The 18,645-nt window shown below is 40.2% G+C and overlaps 1 protein-coding gene across 17 annotated transcripts in view; it reads left to right on the top strand.

The window, feature by feature from the left end:
- Positions 1–18,645, top strand: part of LOC148674773 (nesprin-1-like) — a 229,771-nt gene that overhangs the window by 84,935 nt on the left and 126,191 nt on the right. For all 17 annotated transcript variants that reach the window (XM_088625363.1, XM_088625374.1, XM_088625361.1 and 14 more), the window contains 20 exons: positions 470–568; positions 893–1,080; positions 1,773–1,896; positions 2,175–2,341; positions 2,965–3,118; positions 3,257–3,885; positions 4,288–4,467; positions 5,853–6,003; positions 6,650–6,808; positions 7,635–7,817; positions 8,112–8,213; positions 9,254–9,457; positions 9,836–10,043; positions 12,663–12,775; positions 13,300–13,505; positions 14,356–14,511; positions 15,023–15,314; positions 15,753–15,925; positions 17,449–17,758; positions 18,294–18,458. In XM_088625363.1, the coding sequence (XP_088481489.1) occupies positions 470–568; positions 893–1,080; positions 1,773–1,896; positions 2,175–2,341; positions 2,965–3,118; positions 3,257–3,885; positions 4,288–4,467; positions 5,853–6,003; positions 6,650–6,808; positions 7,635–7,817; positions 8,112–8,213; positions 9,254–9,457; positions 9,836–10,043; positions 12,663–12,775; positions 13,300–13,505; positions 14,356–14,511; positions 15,023–15,314; positions 15,753–15,925; positions 17,449–17,758; positions 18,294–18,458 (3,963 nt within the window). The remainder of the gene's footprint in view (positions 1–469; positions 569–892; positions 1,081–1,772; positions 1,897–2,174; positions 2,342–2,964; positions 3,119–3,256; positions 3,886–4,287; positions 4,468–5,852; positions 6,004–6,649; positions 6,809–7,634; positions 7,818–8,111; positions 8,214–9,253; positions 9,458–9,835; positions 10,044–12,662; positions 12,776–13,299; positions 13,506–14,355; positions 14,512–15,022; positions 15,315–15,752; positions 15,926–17,448; positions 17,759–18,293; positions 18,459–18,645) is intronic.

Genomic DNA, 18,645 nt, shown 5'->3' on the forward strand with positions numbered 1-18,645 from the left:
AAATCACTTTTATTAGCAGCTTATCGGATTCAAGGTTATGGTGCCTATCCCAGGAAATTCTGGGTGCAAGGCGGATACACCCTGAACAGAATGCCAGTCCATAGCGGGTCACACACATGTAAACTTGCACAGACTCCACCCACACCCACATGGAGAGAACATGCAGTCTCCACACAGATGTGGAGTAGCACCACAGTAGCTATACGGTAGCAGCCCAGGAATTGAACCCATGGCCCCAGCTCTGCTAGGCAAGAATGCTAGCCACTGTCCTACCTTAGCCCCTTTGATAGAATTTTATTATATTTTCTGTTTATAAGGTGAAGAGAGTATTTTGAATTTGATTTTTTTAAATGTCATAAGTTTTAATTTTAAGGTTACAATAAGGTTTCTTTTATGCCAGTTTGTCATTTCACCAGATCACTTTGTGCTTATGCTTTTCCTGTTTTTTATTTCATTGATCCCCCTTAAGGTCCAACAAACCTTGAAAGACCACAAAACCAAACTGGATAGCCCAATCACATCTTGTTCATCATCAACAGAGACGTACAAAGTGCTCCAGGAGCACATGGTAATATATTTTAGCACGTTTTATTGCAGTATGTTCATTTTTGATACCTATAATGTTTTTCAAGGCTGAATTTACTTGCGGCCCAGAAAAACTTCGATTACCTGTATTTTCCATTATTGTGCTTATACAATGCGATTTGATTCTCTTTGTTCCAAATTCTTTTCATGTGAAAAATTGTCTGACTTCTAACATAAATCCTTACAAAAGAAATGCAAAGTAAGAGCCTTGACAGTTGTGCTTCACTGTTGCTGTCCATATTATGTCCAGTGTGGTCTAGTGTTTGGGGTGTGTAGAATGTAATGCCCCTGGGGGTGTTCTCCACAGGATGTGATCCAGGCTCTGGAGCAGCTCAAGGGCACTGTGGCATCACTGCTGGCTGGGGCCCGCAGGCTCAGTGACCGAGAGCAGGCAGAGCAGGAGGTGGAAGCCCTGCAGCAGCAGTATGAAGAGGGGCTTCAACAAGCCAAGGACAAGCAGACCCAGTTGGAAACCCTCTTGTCTCTGTGGCAAAAGTAAGGGAGTGGTGTTTCAACAGATGCTTTTTTCTTATTCACCAACATTTTATTGAAGTGATGGCTGCTGAAGAGACCAGGTGTTTACTACAATTGGGAGGTTATCTGCAATATATACTTTATGGGAACAAGTAAAGGTTTATTCCATGCTGAAAAGAGAAGAAAAAAGAACAACGTTTTGGCTATAGAGCCTTCTTCGGGTTCACATACTGTATATACTGTATATTCAACATGCTGTGCACACCTGTTAGTAGTATGATGCAAGTGTTTTGAACAATTCTGAATGATTGTAAGGATTGCTATGAGCTTCTAACACAAATGCGTACATGTGGATTTGTAAAAGGAGATTGCATGCCAATATTTTTTCTGTGCATAAAAGATGTCTTCATGCTTTTATCACTTGACTTAACTATTTATTGATTTGGTGCTATAACTTTTAAAATTAGATCCCTGCAATGGTACATTACATCATACAGGAACACTGTGATCCTAGGGATTAATGTGCGTCTTTTTTTCCAGATGCATGTGTACAGATGATATTCTAGCAATATTCTAAGTGATATTTCTTAGAATATATTTATCAGTGCAAGAAAAAGCATTGGATCATAATAGACACAGTATCACAATAATCAGGGAGCTAGTGCTGTACATAGCCTGGTCAAAGAATGCCCATTTTATGTACTTTATTTCAGGTATGAAAAAGAAAGATCTAGCTTTCAGTCCTGGCTAGAGCGATGTGAAACAATTTCTAAAACTGATTCCCAGTATTTGTCAGCTGAAAAATCCAAACTTCAATCTGAACTACAAGCTTTGCAGGTAATTTTGAACTTTATTCTTCTTTAGCATTTTAATTAATAATCTTAGACCTATTTAGTCACACAAGGTCAGTTCCTTTAGTAAACGGATATTAATTTAAAATAACAGCAGGCTACAGTACATTATCTGTGTCCAGAGTCCCCTTCAAAATGGGAAATACTTTAACCTTTAGTTAAATATGCTCTGTTGCAATGCATTCATGGGCATGTTGGAAATTCTTGAAAATTTTTAATTTAACTGTATATGCTCACTAACATTACATTTACTACAATTCTTAGGAGTTACAGTCTGAGGTTTCATCCCATGAATTAATCTACAAGAGCCTTAGGGGTCTGGCCTCGTCTCTACACGCCTCTGCAGCACAAAACAGAGTCAAAGAGTTGTCTGAGGAACTGGACCAGCTTGAGAAGAGTTGGTGCTGTCAGAAGGAGGCCATACCACGCAGGTACGTGGACAAGAATGTGGATTCTAGTTTTACCACAGAACGGAAATAGTGGCATATCTAGCATTTCCAGGAAAAAAAATGCAGATTACAGAAGATTCCCCTCACAACGCCACCATACTGTGTTTTAGAATTTATATTTTTGTGAAGAAGCTGAAAGGCTTCTGTGATACCACACCTTGCATGATATGCAAATAGACCATTTTCCAAACCATATACAAATAATGATTTATTTAGAGTTTGGCTCTGATGTGACCGATAACCATTGTGAAATATTAGACAAATGAGAACCTGGCAGTTATAAGTAGACGCAAGTAGGTTAGAGCTGAGAAATTATAATGCTAGCATGTGCTACTGTATAATTACCAAGTATACTCTGCCAGTATGTCAGGTATCTGTTCCCTTCCAGGAAATGTTTTTAATATGCTCTATAAATTGCTGAATTTTAACCTACAGACTATTTTCTCTCATAACATGTCCTTGTTTAAGATGCTGAATATACATTACCACATTTTGAAGGTCATAAAATTTCCTGTGCATGTCACTGTTGCTTATTGTCAGGCAACTGTTTTGTATTTACTTCACTATTGAGCAGGGTATGTGAAATAAAATTTTTGGTTTCACAGGATACAGATTCTTCACTCACACATGACTCAAATTGAGCAGTATGATGAGGCCTTGCTCCAATTCTCTAACTGGATTGAACAGCTCCTCAGTGGACTCAAGGAAACCTCGGATGTGAAGGCAAACGATTTGAGGCCTGCACAGACTGAAAATAAGGTATACTACCTTGTGCTTTCCATATAAAATATCTGCCTTCTTTAATCTTTTACTTAGCTGCTAAAATGCAACAAATGTTATTTTATATATTTTATTGCTTTCTGTATTTTTCAAGAGTATTTTCCCTGTATCTCGCAGGAAAAGTCAGCTGCAATTCAGAAACAAGCCTTTGAGAAAGAGGACCTTCAGCAACAGCTAGATAATCTGTGTGCCTCCTGCGACCCAGGGGAGCACCAGCTACTTCAGGGCAGGAAAGAAGATTGCTTCCAGCTCTTCAGAGAAGCCCAGCAGATCCTGGAGCGGAGACAAGAGTGCCTGGAGAAGCTAGAGGCTTTTCTGGACACCCACAGAGTAGCTGCCAACATGCTACAGAGTCTGAAGCAGACAGTGGAGAATGCCAGCAACTGGGACAAAGGCAAGACGGATTCGCTACAGCAGGAGCTGAGGGACATCGTCCCCGATATCAACAAGCTGGAAAAGCTGGCCGTCAGTTTGGACGGTGGCCTCAGCAAGGCTCATTACCACCTGTGTGAGGGCTCATCAGAGCAGCGGACCTCCTGCAGAGCCCTGGCTGATGTCCTCATTGCCGAACTGGAGTCGGTGCAGAACCTCCTGGGAACAAAGCAGAGTGAGGCTGAAGCCTTGGAAACTCTCTGGAGTGCCTTCAGCGAACGCAAGGAGCAGCTGCTGAGGAGCATTGAGGACACTGAGGAAAAAGCTGACCATCAGGGGCTGAAAGAGCCCAGTCTCCTGGCTCTACAGCAAAGGTCTGAACCTCCAATCACCAGAAATAAACAAGCATAAAATGCAAGAAAAACCATAATAATTTCAAAGTACTTTTCTGCAGTGCAAAAGTTTGTACTACTTTCCTGCCATTTAGTTCCTTTTGAAAATCAAAACTACTTTTAAGCAAAAAAACACAACTTTTGTTTACCATACCTGTATTGTCTAAAGCTAAACTGGTATTCCCACACTTAAAATTACTTTCTGCAGATTAAGCACAAATTGTAGTCTGAAATGAAAATCATCCTATGACAATGTTTGTTTTTTAAGCAGTGGAAATATCTGCATATTTCATAGTTACAGATGAGCATATCAAACCAACTGATCTTCTACTTCTCTCTAGATACAGTACAGTACGTTTACATTTTTCTTTTATTCTTGATCAGGTTGAGGTTTTTTAATGAATTGGAGGATGAGCTGAATTCCCACCATCATGAGGGCCAGTGGTTGAAAGATAAAGCGAAACAGCTGGCTCAGAAGGATTCTGGACTAGCTACTGAAGCACTCAAGGAAATTAGTCTAATAGAAGCAACATGGGAAGATACGAAGAGACTCATTAGTGACAAGTAAGTTTGCAACAGGATATGTATGATCCTGTCAGCACACAATCCTACATCGTAGTTTTCATACTGTTAAGATCAGAAGTAATCTCTCCAGTTTTACTCAAAGGTATAGAACCAAACTTTGTTGGAAGAGACCTCACCCAAATCCAGTCCTGGAAGCAAAAGTACATTCTATGAATTGATAATAAAGGCTCCATTTTCCTAAACCTTTTTAACTTGTAGTTTGATAATGCCAGATCTCAGAAGCTCAGCAAGGCTGGGCTTGGTCTGTATTTGGAATGGGAAACCAAGCTGCAGCTTCAAGTGGTGTTGGCAGACCAGTAGGTGGCGTTCGTCTTTTTGGCCTAGAATTTCCAAAGCCAAAGACCACAATTTTCCATAGAGGGTGCCTTTTAGTATTTCATTTTAGATGTTAAAATGAAGTTCTGACTACTTGGTCACTAGAAAGCCCATGACACTACTGATGTTAGTATGGGTTTAAAATGCTATGTTTTGGGTTTAAATACCACTCTGTTCTTGCTCTGGCTGGGCTTGATACACTCACTACATTTCTAATTTAGTTCAGCTAGAAGTCATATTTCACTTCACTTAATCTGTGGTATAATGTAGCTGCTGACTGGTTATGGATGAAGTGGATCCCCTCCTTAGTGTGTGTAAACTGCTTTGAGATGCTTTGGGACAAAAAGCACTAAATGAATGCATGTAAATTAGATTTTGTCAGTAATTTAATAAGGTTAAGGAATTTGAGATTCGTTTTAATTTCAGAAGCAGCTGAATCAGTCATCCTACAGTCAGACCTGGCCCTGAGTGGATTACTTTTTGTTTGAACATGAACATGAAGGCTCACCTTCCAAGGTTTTCTTGATGAAAACCCGAAGGTGTCAGAATGTAGATTGACGTCATAGGTACCTAAGCTGATAAGTAGGACTTATATACAAAGCCTTGTGGATGTGTGGGAAGTACCCTTATCTATGAATTTATGGACCAATTCTCGTACAACATGGGTTTCCTATGATTTCATTTTTAATTGCTTTTATATCATTTTATATTAGCACTGAGTGACTGACCTTAATGTTGTTTTGTAGTTCTGTATTCATCAGCATGGAAAGCTCTTTAGTCTTCATTCATGGACCAAAACATAGAGTTAATTTACTACAATATGACAGTTTTTTTATGTGACTGCATTTATTGTCCAGTTCCTTAAAACATTTAAAAAAATACAGTACCACATAATGAGATATTTATGAATATAAAATGATATATATTATATAAAAGGTATTTTATAAATAGACATAATTGAAGCAGTTGGTGCTTCAAAGACAAGGCAAGTGAAAAATGTACAACCATTTGAGTGTTTTGTGATTTATTTTTTATCACCTGCAATGCAGTCAGGAGCAGTGTAATGTGCTGGTGGATCTCATGAGGGAATACCAAAGCATGAAGTCCTCCATCAACAAGATAGTGGAGAGAGCTGAAAATGTGTCCGACATCAAATCTGCACTGAAGGACCAGGAGGACATCAGGAGAGTTCTGTCGAAGGTTAGCTGACACCTTCCTGTTCCTATTACAAAGACCTTGAAAATGAGGGGAAATGAATTGCTTTTATACGGACTTACAACACAACCTCTGTTACCAACTTAAGAATTTCTTTTTTTTTACATTTCTGTTCCTAAAAATAAGTTCTATAGGAAACTTTTAAACAGCATCAATCAGAAAAGGCAAGTGTAAATATATTGACGATTACAGTGAAAATCAGGTTTAAAGTCTGCTTACGTTTTTGTTGTTGAATTACAATAAACAGCCTTCGAAGATGGACTGGTGTCCCAACTAGGGTTGAGTTGAGTAAATACTAGAGTGTCCACCTTTGAAGGTGTTTTCAAGTGTATGATCAAGTCTTTTCCACCTGACATCTTCACTTGTCACTGCCACATTTCGCATGTTATGCCCTGTTATTTTATTTTTTTTATTGATTTTCCCTTCCTCTCAGGTCATCTCTGCAAATTAAAATCTGTCTTTCAGATTCATTTACTTGTTTGGTTATATAAGGGACTGTAGGATATTACCAAAAGCAGTTTGCCATACAAATTGAACAATCAAGAGCAAACTTTCTCTGTCGTCTTATGAACTACTGTATCCTGCAAAACAGTTCCAGACAAATGGATATACCCATCTCTCATTTTACCAGCACGAAGCTGCAAAGGCGGAGATGACTGGAAGCCAAGAGGAGCTGGATGAATTCACCTTGAAAGGAAAACATCTCTTGAATGAGCTGAAGAAGATCCCAGACTGTGACACTCTAGTTGTGAGGAAGGACATGGAAGCCATAGTGGATCAGTGGCTTGATGTGAGTGCATTATCACGAAACAAGCCTCACTCCCCCTGCCCAAGGAAAAGCTGGCCTGTATCTTTATACCTGTCGTAATTTAAATCCAAAAGCTGAATATCTGACACTAACTAGGCATTGTACCACAAGTGTACCATTATCAAATAAGTATGAGCTTTTACTTTTTAAGAGTTTTGTACCAAGTCTAAAACAGCTGGAAACCAACAGATGGGATTGTAAAAATGTATTAACTCATATTATATGCAACTCACTTGCTTAATACTAGTACATTGTTCGCTTACAGTACTGTATATGCAGTATATAATTTTATATTTACTGTAAATATACAAGATAATAACTTTCATCAGCAGCCAGTGTAGCGAAGCTAGTGTGGTGACGTCAGCGCCCTCACTGAATGTAGCAGGGTCCTCACCTGCCTGGGCTGGGGGAGGTCTCCTTTAGCTCATGCAGTTGGTGCCCTGTTGCGTTCCGCTGGAGACCCGGGTTCGCTCCCCAGGTGTGGGGGATGGAACGGGTGCCGGGGGACACGACCCCGCGCGGAACCATTACTATCACACCAGCAATTGAACTGCTCAGGTGACTGGTGATAAGTAACTGCTTTGCTCATGTGCCTTCCTGTGAAGTAGTCTTGAGTCTTTTCCGCCTGCTTTGTTAAACAAAAAGGAAGAATAGGCCTGCAATTCAGTACAATTTGGTATTTTTAAGTTTTAGGTGAACTGAATAAGGGAAAGTGCTCCCATCATCACTACTTCTGTAGAAGATCATGTACCACACCACTTGACAGTAATCTCATCATAAATCTCGTATACCATTTTGCTTTCCACAGGTGTCAGAGAGAATAGATGAAAACATCGAACGGCTCAGTTTGAGTGTGGCTCTGTGGGAGGAGGTGCTTGGTATTAATGAAGAGATTGAATCCTGGTCCAACAGCTCTGTCACTGAGCTCAGCGACCAAATGAGCAACCTCAGCAGCAGCCAGAGACTGGAGGAACGACTCATGGAGTTTCAGGTCAGGACTGCCGGTTTCATCCCAGTCTGCTCACTGGCTTTCCTGTTGTAGAAGAGCTGGCAATCCTGCTTCTTCCCGCTTGAAAAAGCCTTGCCAAAATTGTATTGATAACGCTTATTTGCTTTTAATGGTAGTTTTTTCTTTTTTCACTTACAGTACCAATGCCCACAGTAGTTGCTAGTTGCAGTTAATAAAAATTATGAATCAAAACTCCTGTAACTGCCTAATTGTTTCAAGCTCTTGCAAAGACGCTGTACATAAAAAATTCTGATCTTAATGAATGTGCTATTCCAGACTGAGGTTGAAAATAAGGAGCAGAAGCTGAAGACCTTGACTGTAAAAGTGTCTGAGCTGAACCAACACATCAAGAGTGAAGAACCTCCCACAGAACTACAGGTAACTCTTGTCTGACATGTCTTTGACCTAATAAAACAGTTTGAGTCTTCTGTTTTAATATACTTTAATTTTTAAACATCTTACAATGATGGATACTAAAGAAACAAGTATCCAACCCTCTTCTACAGGTGGAATAAAGGTTAGAAATCAATTCTAATCTCCCACCCCCCAATTTACAAATAACATGCCCTGTGAAATTGTGCTGCCATGTAATGTTTATGATTTGCAATCAGTTGGGAGTGTCAAAGCTTTGGTATGATGATAAATAGTAAACTTAAAATCATTTGTGAAATATGAGAATGACTTTATTCCAGTTTTCCAATGAGCCATTCCCTTTGGTATTCCACAGTGAATGATCTTTCTAGGGGATCACTTGTATTTTTTCAAAAATCAGTTTGGTGCTTTATATTCCTGTTGGCATACAAGATGTTATGGCACAGTTCTACATAGTTTTCATTGCAAAGAACTCTAAAGAGCTGGGAACAAATCAGAAAAAGTCTCCTCAAAGCCTAACTCTCAAAGCCTCTGAAGCTCACATCCATAAAGTGCCTTTTATACAATAACTGCAACCAGCAAGCCATTCTTTTTTTGTTAATTTAGAAAGGATAGAATGTCATTTAAAGGAAAACAACAGAACTCACTAGAATGCTAGTTTCACAAATGGTCCAGCTGCTTAGAAATGACATGCATTAAAAACTTTAGTCCCACATTCTGGAGCTACCACAGGTGGGTTACTTTAAAAACATGAAGAAAAAACAAATTCTAAATAATCTCCACATTACTGTTTTGTTTTATCGCTATGTTTTGGTTTCAGAATATTTTATTTTCTGTTTCTGTGGGAGACAAGCAAATTGTCATGTTTGCTAAATGCATCAAGGAGTGAGGAGCTGTGTTCAGTTTGAGATTTATCACACCTAGAATCTTAACCTTTGGAACTATACAGATGTGGATGTGCAAGACTTAAATTTCCTTCCAGTTGGTTTTAGAACTTTAGTGAGGGAGATGTGATGCAGTGGGTACTCCTGTGTCATCTCTTTCAGGTTCTTGAAGCTGACCTAAGGAAAAAGATTGGTCATGCCCAGGAGATATCTGAGCAAGCAAAGGGGACACTGAGAGACTTCAACTCACAGAAGCAGAGGCTGGAGGAATTCATTTCGCAAATGACAGACTGGCTGAGGAAAGTGGAACTGTCTCTGTCATCCACTCCACACAGCTCTGATCTCGAGGGCATTAGAAAAGTCAAGGTACAACATCTGATAATCTACAATTACAATCACGAAAGCAAAAAAAATGTTTGTTTACGTTCTCATTACATTTTCTGTAGAAGAGTCAATTGGATACCAACAATAAAAGCTGTCAGCCCACATCAGTTCTGATAGGAAAAATGAAGGTATAATCCAATGAGTATCTATCATGGTGAAACAAATGGATTTTTCTTGACTTTTTTTAGCTGTCAGAAACATTCAATTGTATGATTTTAGTATGATATGGGAACAATTCTCTTTTTCTCGTTTCTCATTCTTTCATTCTTTTCATTGTTACATGAGTAGGAATTGAGTTGTATCAATTAAATTAAAGTGATGGCCATTGTGGCACATGAAAGGATCTTTCCTTTCCCCCAGGATATCCAGAAAGAACTTCAGAACCAGCAAAGCAGTATCGACTCAACTCGGGAGAATCTCAACACCTTGTGCAGGAAGTATCCCTCCAGTGAACTGGAGAGGCTGGGATGTGCCCTAACTGAGCTCATCAAGAAATACGAGGCAGCAAATCAGCTCTCCACTAAGACTCTCTCCAGCCTGCAGGACAAACTCCAGCGGCACTTCAATGGTGAGAGTTCAGTATGCTGACAGGACTCTGAGGACCACTAATTAAAAATTAATCTTCAAATCTTCTATAATAATCAATGTCTTTTAATCGAAAAATAAGTTGAATTAAATGTACTGATATGAAATTAATATATATGGACATTATAAGTCTTCATTACATTACTCTATTCTATAGAGTTTTCATGGAGATTTGGTTTGCCTTTCAAATTGACATTTCTGATACTCCTGTTATTTTGTGCTCTTTTGTAAGGGTAGTAATGCTTATTTTGAGTCTATTTCACCAAAAGCTTCACTCCTTACAGAATCCTTACCTCCTATTTCCTGTAGTTATCAAAATCTGGTTGCTTCCCAGTCACAATTTTGCTGCTAGACTGACTTCATGGCAATTAAGTATAGAATCAAATCCCCAGCCAATGCGTACAGTTCAGTATACTTTATACACTGGGTTTTGTTTTATTTGTTTTCATTTTCTTATAGCAGTTTTGCTTTGCTAGAATGAAATTGTATTGCAGGTCTTAAGCACTGGTTCTTGAGAATTGAGGCATCTGTAGCTCTCACTGAACCAATTGCCAGTTTTTACTAATTTATTAAATTCAAAGACAAAGAAAAATATCAAGAACACTCCCTATCCCTGTATTCCTATAAATGAATGATTACCTAACTAGAAAAAACTGTGATTCCTCAATGTATTAAACTCTTAAGATAAGTGTTCAGGAATAAAACCGCAAGATTCAGAGGAGCTTCAGAAGTGAAACTTGGCGCTGCTGCATACAATTACATACAGTGCCTTGCGAAAGTATTCGGCCCCCTTGAACTTTTCAACCTTTTGCCACATTTCAGGCTTCAAACATAAAGATATAAATTTTTTATTTTATGTGAAGAATCACCAACAAGTGGGACACAATTGTGAAGTGGAACGAAATCTATTGGATTTTTGAAACTTTTTTAACTAATAAAAAAATGAAAAGTGGGGCGTGCAAAATTATTCGGCCCCCTTGCGTTAATACTTTGTAGAGCCACCTTTTGCTGCGATTACAGCTGCAAGTCGCTTGGGGTATGTCTCTATCAGTTTTGCACATCGAGAGACTGAAATTCTTGCCCATTCTTCCTTGCAAAACAGCTCGAGCTCAGTGAGGTTGGATGGAGAGCGTTTGTGAACAGCAGTTTTCAGCTCTTTCCACAGATTCTCGATTGGATTCAGGTCTGGACTTTGACTTGGCCATTCAAACACCTGGATACGTTTATTTGTGAACCATTCCTTTGTAGATTTTGCTGTATGTTTGGGATCATTGTCTTGTTGGAAGATAAATCTCCGTCCCAGTTTCAGGTCTTTTGCAGACTCCAACAGGTTTTCATCCAGAATGGTCCTGTATTTGGCTGCATCCATCTTCCCCTCAATTTTAACCATCTTCCCTGTCCCTGCTGAAGAAAAGCAGGCCCAAACCATGATGCTGCCACCACCATGTTTGACAGTGGGGATGGTGTGTTGAGGGTGATGAGCTGTGTTGCTTTTACGCCAAACATATCGTTTTGCATTGTGGCCAAAAAGTTCGATTTTGGTTTCATCTGACCAGAGCACCTTCTTCCACATGTTTGGGGTGTCTCCCAGGTGGCTTGTGGCAAACTTTAGACGAGACTTTTTATGGATATCTTTGAGAAATGGCTTTCTTCTTGCCACTCTTCCATAAAGGCCAGATTTGTGCAGTGTAAGACTGATTGTTGTCCTATGGACAGACTCTCCCACCTCAGCTGTAGTTCTCTGCAGTTCATCCAGAGTGATCATGGGCCTCTTGGCTGCATCTCTGATCAGTCTTCTCCTTGTCTGAGCTGAAAGTTTAGAGGGACGGCCAGGTCTTGGTAGATTTGCAGTGGTCTGATACTCCTTCCATTTCAAGATGATGGCTTGCACAGTGCTCCTTGGGATGTTTGAAGCTTGGGAAATCTTTTTGTATCCAAATCCGGCTTTAAACTTCTCCACAACAGTATTACGGACCTGCCTGGTGTGTTCCTTGGTCTTCATGATGCTCTCTGCGCTTTCAACAGAACCTTGAGACTATCACAGAGCAGGTGCATTTATACAGAGACTTGATTACACACAGGTGGATTCTATTTATCACCATCAGTCATTTAGGACAACATTGGATCATTCAGAGATCCTCGCTGAACTTCTGGAGTGAGTTTGCTGCACTGAAAGTAAAGGGGCCGAATAATTTTGCACGCCCCACTTTTCATTTTTTTATTAGTTAAAAAAGTTTCAAAAATCCAATAGATTTCGTTCCACTTCACAATTGTGTCCCACTTGTTGGTGATTCTTCACATAAAATAAAAAATTTATATCTTTATGTTTGAAGCCTGAAATGTGGCAAAAGGTTGAAAAGTTCAAGGGGGCCGAATACTTTCGCAAGGCACTGTATTTGTTATGCATTCTCTGCTGCTTGGACTTATGCAAAATTCTACACTTCAGCAGATGTTGCTGAGTGCTTATTTATTTGTGCTGTCAGAGTAAAGCACTGCAGCCTGTCTGCTAGCCAGCCACTGGATAATCCGTGGCTTTATAGGACAAGCTGTTGAGATCTGTGGCACTAAACATCCCTTCTGAATCTCTCTTGCTTCTGCGTAGATCTCGTTCGGGAGTTTCACGGTTGGCTTTCCAGTCTGAAGGCAGGTGTTAAAGACTGCTCTGACAGAGCTGGGGACAGGAATGTAATGGACAATAAGCTGCAGAAACTGAAGGTAAAACCTACATTATTATTATTACCTTGTTATGCATAAGAGCACACGTCTAGAAACCACAGCTGTAATAAAACACCATGTTAATCACATCCTTTGGAGGCCTAGTGAATAGAAAATTAGCACAGAGATTATTTTACTCTAGCAAAAATCCCCATTAGAAACCTTTGTGGAATAAAGTTAATGATTGAGTCAATTTAATCATATGATTTATATTGCAGTGCATTGCCCATTCTTTCTGCCTTTTGATTTAATTAATTTTAGTGATAAAACATGTACATAACAGTAAAAGATACATATTGTAGTTTAAAAAGCTGAGAGGATAATAGATAGTGATACTCTATGTAAACTGGTGTTTTGATTCTTATAGTATTACTTGTGCTTTATCTCTTTCTGATTTTTGTATTTCCTCATTTAAGGTAGCCAGAGGTGGCAGTGATTCAGTCTGCGTCTTGTCACTTGGTGCCTTTCCAGTCACAGGGCCCCTGTAAAGAAATGACTGCCGATGTCTTTCCTCTGTCCTGCAGGATGCTCTGAGCCGTGTTGGTGAAGGAGAGACAAAGCTGACCCTGGTGTGCGAGGAAGGGGAGAAGCTCCTGCTGCATTTACCCAAAGCCAGCGCAGGACACGTCCAGCAGCAGCTGTCCACCAGCCAGCAGGACTGGGACAGCTTTGTGGAACAGTGCAGGCAGAACCAGCAGGCGCTTGAGGAGAGCACAGCTCAGCTCGCAGGGTGAGGCAGGCTATGCACACACTCTCTGAACCACCAGTGCAAGGGGGAGGTTGATACAGCTTCAAGTGCACAGGCTTGCTTTCATGGTCCTTTGGCCATGGTCATGGTCCTTGCTTTCATGGTCCTTTGTTACAACACGTAAAACTTTTTTCATCTAACCCTGTCTTCTTCAAATTCCATGAAGTGGGACAGCAAGAGCCTATATTATTATTATTATTAATAATAATAATAATAATAATAATAATTCCTTACACTTATATAGCGGTTTTCTGGACACTCCACTCAAAGCACTTTAAATTGAGGTAATGGGGCTCCCCTCCACCACCACCAATGTGCAGCATCCAGCATCTTAGCAGACAACGGGTGAGAGGCGGAAAACACTCTGGATGTGTTGCCAGTCAGTTGCAGGGCACACTCTCACACCAGGACCATTTTTCCCAGTAGCTAGTTTACCTACCAGCATGTTTTTGGGCTGTACTGCCCCGTAAAACTTTATTTTGCAATTTATTCTTCATTTAACCTGACAAATCTATGATTTCAACAGGATAGCTCAGTAATCCTAAAACCATAAAGCTCAAAGAACAGGATGTAATGGCAAATTTTGTTCATTTTAGACATTTTTCATATTTTACTGATTCTAAAGCACTTTTGAAATACATGTACAGTATGAAACTGATGTGCTTGTTAGAATCACTAGTGTGGAAATGTGATGTGGATTAAACCTTCATATCAGATTAGCATTATAAACCATTCATTTTCTGCTGTTTGGCTTTTTTGTAGAAAGATTACCAGCGAAAGTTTGATTGTATATTCGGATTTGAATTGAACTGGTGGGTCTTTCTTGATTTAGATTCGAGAACCGGCTGAAGAAGCTGAGCTCATGGCTGGAGAAGATGGAGGAGAGTCTCAGCTCCGAGATGCTGGGAGAACTGAAGCAAAACATTCCTGAGAAGAAGGCCGAGCTGGAGAAGGTGGAAGAATTTAACAATAAGTTGGTCAAAGAGAGGTTTGTGTTCAAAGAACATACAGGAAATCCCTTTGCCGTCTTTTTCACTTTACTGAAACAAAATGGCATTTATTCAGGGAGTGGTTTATCTTGGATTTATGTTGGAAGGACAGTATAAATAAGTTAAAACGTATTTATTTTCAAGGACATCCTTGTAACATTTTTAAGAGTAATAGAGGGGTACAGATGGGGCAGTTGAAGGTGTTCGATTATAATTAAGTTACGAGTGATTTCAGTAGTTTTGGGTGTACATTAATTATGAAGGGTTTTGTGAGTGTCCACAAACAGGACATTATTTTAACATCTAATCTTAATGACAGCGACTGCTAATGCAGAGTGTTCTTTGTCACCATAGTGATATTTGAGAGGCCAAAGATTCTCTGGTGTAGTAGAAAGAAGACTTATGAAAGCAGATGCCTAAAATTCCACACCTCCTTCCTCTGAAGAGTTAGAATTCAAAAGTGCAGGAGAGAAAAAGATGATTTTACTCACCTAATTGTCTTCTGCACAGAGACTCCTTTGAGAGGCTGTGCCTGGAGTCTCAGGGCCTGAGTGAGTCTGGCCGTGGGGATGGAATGGAGGTTCGCATCACCACCCAGCTGCAGACAGACTACCAGAACCTGCTGAAAGGAGTAAAGGATCAGCTGCGCAGCTGCCAGGCAGTTTTGCAGGAACACCTGGCCTTTGAGGAGACCCTCCAGAACACCTGGACCTGGCTCAGAGGGGTACAGGACAGGCTGGCAGCTGTTAACACCTCCATTGGGAGTAAAGACACTCTGGAGAAGAGGCTCCTGCATGTACAGGTAAGAAGAGACTAAATACAGGAAACCTGGAGGCTATTAAATGAAGTGTTTTGTCAAATACAAATGTACATTGTTCTCCAAGTTCAGTATGGTATGAAAAATAACTAGCTGCTAGAAATAAATAATGCAAATCATATTACACAATACAGTACATGTTCATTTAAATTAAATGACATGCATCAGTAACAGAACCACCTTCTGCTGCAAATTTAAGTAAAATTAAATAATTGTGCGACAGGAAATTTAAAATCCTAGTGAAAAGTGTCTCTCATCATGTCCGTGTTGAAACATGCACCAATGTCTGACACATCAGTTTTGTCTCTTAAGCCATTTTGCTGAGGTAAAGCATTTTTTTCCCTTCAGTTCATTGAGCACAGGGTGTACTTTTGAAAACGGTTTGCTGTTGCCTCAAAATGAAGGTATTGCTTGTCCTTGAAGGAAATCCTGCTGATGAAGGGTGAAGGTGAGGTGAAGTTGAACATGGCCATTGGGAAAGGGGAACAGACAATGAAGAGCAGCAATGAAGAAGGGCAGGAAGTGATCCGCTCTCAGCTTCAGAGCCTGAAGGATGCATGGGCCAATGTCATCATGACCTCTATGAGCTGCCACAGGTAGTGCGCTCCTCCTGCCTTTTTAACCTCTTTAAAACCCTTTATATATGTGTTAACATTATATATTGAAGAAATAGTCTGTGAAAAGATCAGTCATAGTTATCATCTTTGTTTTTTTTTATATTTAGTTTTTTATACCTCCCAGTTAAGAAAGTTGTGCTATTCACTGCGCCCTTTATGGTTACAGCACTCATACAATTGCAGGAGGGAGGAGAGCTGTGCACAATTTCCTTCAAACAATGCACTGTCAGGAGCTTTTCACAGCCCAAGCCTCATAGTGTCAGTGCCAGGCTTGATTAAGAAATGGAGTGTTGATTCTCACTGACAATGCTGGCAGTTCACAGGCCCGGGGCTTGCCACTATAACTGATGTGGTGGATTTGTTCATTCCCTGGCTATCTGAAGCCCAACCAGTCCTGGCAGGCACTCAGCCAATGTGCCATGCCTTGTGGGGCCTGGGTTACCATCGACAATGTACAGTAGCCTCAAACACAGAACTTTCCACATTGCAGGGCTCAACCTGGTCTCTGTATGAACTGAATTTTGACTTCCAGTTTTTGTAATGTATAAGAATTTTTCTGAATTATTATAATTCTATTTTAGGCAATATAAAATCCAACTTTGTATGTACAATGGGAATGTGTCCCATTCTTCACAATTGAATTAAGGCCAAAAGATCCATCCTAGAATTAACTAGGGAACTGACATTGGGTATAAGCCTTAATTTGCTTTTTGATCTGTACATTAAGCAGTTGCATTACTTGCCAGAAGGTGGCATTGTTGATAAGTGTAAGTCATTCAGATGGTATACAGAAAACACATTGCCTTTACTTCCAAATATAATTAATTAATCAAATCATTATCATGACTATCTTTTATTCTTTAATTTTTAATTGATGGAATATTTTATTAGCCATACAAATCTGAAATTAAACAACATATAAATTACTCGGATTTTAGCTATGTACCCTGGACAATTTATGGAAGTTTGAATAAAAATGTCTGACAATTATATTCCTTATCTCATTTTCTGGATACAAAATGTATTCCAAGGCAATACTGAATGAAAGAAGGTGTCCTTGATGGTCAGCAGAATTATGGCTTGAGGTTTTAAGGTTTTTTTTTTTTAAACTGAGGCTAAATTGTATTTCTTTGGTGAGAAATGTGTTTAAAACAGCCTCATCATTTTTTGATCATCATAGTGTTTGAAAAATGAAGTGTTAGAAACCGAGCGCAGCAGGTTAGCATGTTGAAGAATTTGACACGGAAGGTGTTAAACGTCCTGTGACTGGAGGTAAACAGAGAGCACAGGTGCAGTGTTCTAATTGGGAGAGCTGTAGCTCTGAGGAATAGGGGCGTTTTAATTCAGATCTCTCTGGCAGGCTGGAAGAACACCGGTTCACAGAACCGGTGATGAATAACTGTAGTCATGCCGGCGCTGGCGCGGCTCCTCGCCTGCTGCTGACTCCTCTTTGTGTGGCGCGGCGCGTGTGCGTGTGCCTGCGCCCGTGCCCTCTCCCTCAGCCGCCTGGAGTGGACCGTGGCTCAATGGAGCAGCTTCCTGGAGAGTGAGAGCCAGCTGCAGCAGTGGATGGAGTCTGTGGAGCAGGAGGTGGGGGTCCCCCTGCCGCCGCAGCCCGGGCTCAAGGAGAAAGCTGCCCAGCTGGACCGCTTTCGCGCCATCCTGGCTGATGTGGAGGAGCACTCCGCTGCCCTGAGCCGCCTCGCTGAGAAGGCTGCGGAGCTGTGCGAGAAAACCGGCGATGCCTCCTTCAGGGAGGAAGCACAGGCAGAGCTGAAGACGCAGTTTGGGGACATCACAGCAGTCGTCAGGGTAATCCCCAGTGTTGAATTCATACTTTTTAAATCATTTTCTCAACAACTAAGCATGTTACCACTGCAGTGACATTTGTAACATTGTTTTAGCCTACAGTACTAGGTGCTTTTACTTCTATCTCTGTAGAGTTGTGTATGATTTGAGCAGCCTTTTGCTGGTTTCTTTAACAGCTTGTTTTTTTTTTTTTTTGGTGCTAATGAAAAGCTTAGCCTTGGAAAACTAGTTTTTCTATATTGCTTCCTGAACTTTAAACAGTAATCCATCAGGGAACAGTAAAACGTCTATCTAAAGTACTAATCTTGTAAATGTTTTATTTCTACCTATGTTTTTTGTTTTATTCCCAGAAACAAAGTAATGATCATATCAAACAACCGAAGAAAGACATTTGTTGTATTTAATATTTATCATGATTGATTTATTTACTTGCATCTTTTCTTTTTTTGTCACTCAGTGTTCTTCAAAAGGAATGTTTGTTTGTTTTTTCTAACAGTGCCCCATTGACCATGTTTTGCTTCGCCCTTCTGCCACACAGGGTAAAGTGAAAAACATGGAAGAAATTGTTGAAGAGCACGAGCTCTATATGGAAGCTGTGAGAGAATTCTCTGACTGGCTGCATTCAGCCAAGGAAGAGCTCCAGCGCTGGTCAGACATGTCTGGGGATTTTGCTTCATTACAGAAAAAACTAAACAGAGTTCGGGTAAGAAGAAACAAAAGTATCCCTCTCAGTTCATTTTATCAAGGAGCTTCTATACAGTGCTGGAGTTCCATTTCATTTTGCAATGGTGAGATCTGAGTGGCCTCCTGGTGATTTGCTCTCTTTTGAAGTGTTTCCTGTCCATTCAACAGAATGAGAAGACATTCTTGATGATTGAATGTACGATTCC

The sequence above is a fragment of the Lepisosteus platostomus genome, chromosome 3, assembly GCF_059453375.1.
Source record: "Lepisosteus platostomus isolate fLepPlt1 chromosome 3, fLepPlt1.hap1, whole genome shotgun sequence".
NCBI classification, from domain to species: Eukaryota; Metazoa; Chordata; class Actinopteri; order Semionotiformes; family Lepisosteidae; genus Lepisosteus; species Lepisosteus platostomus.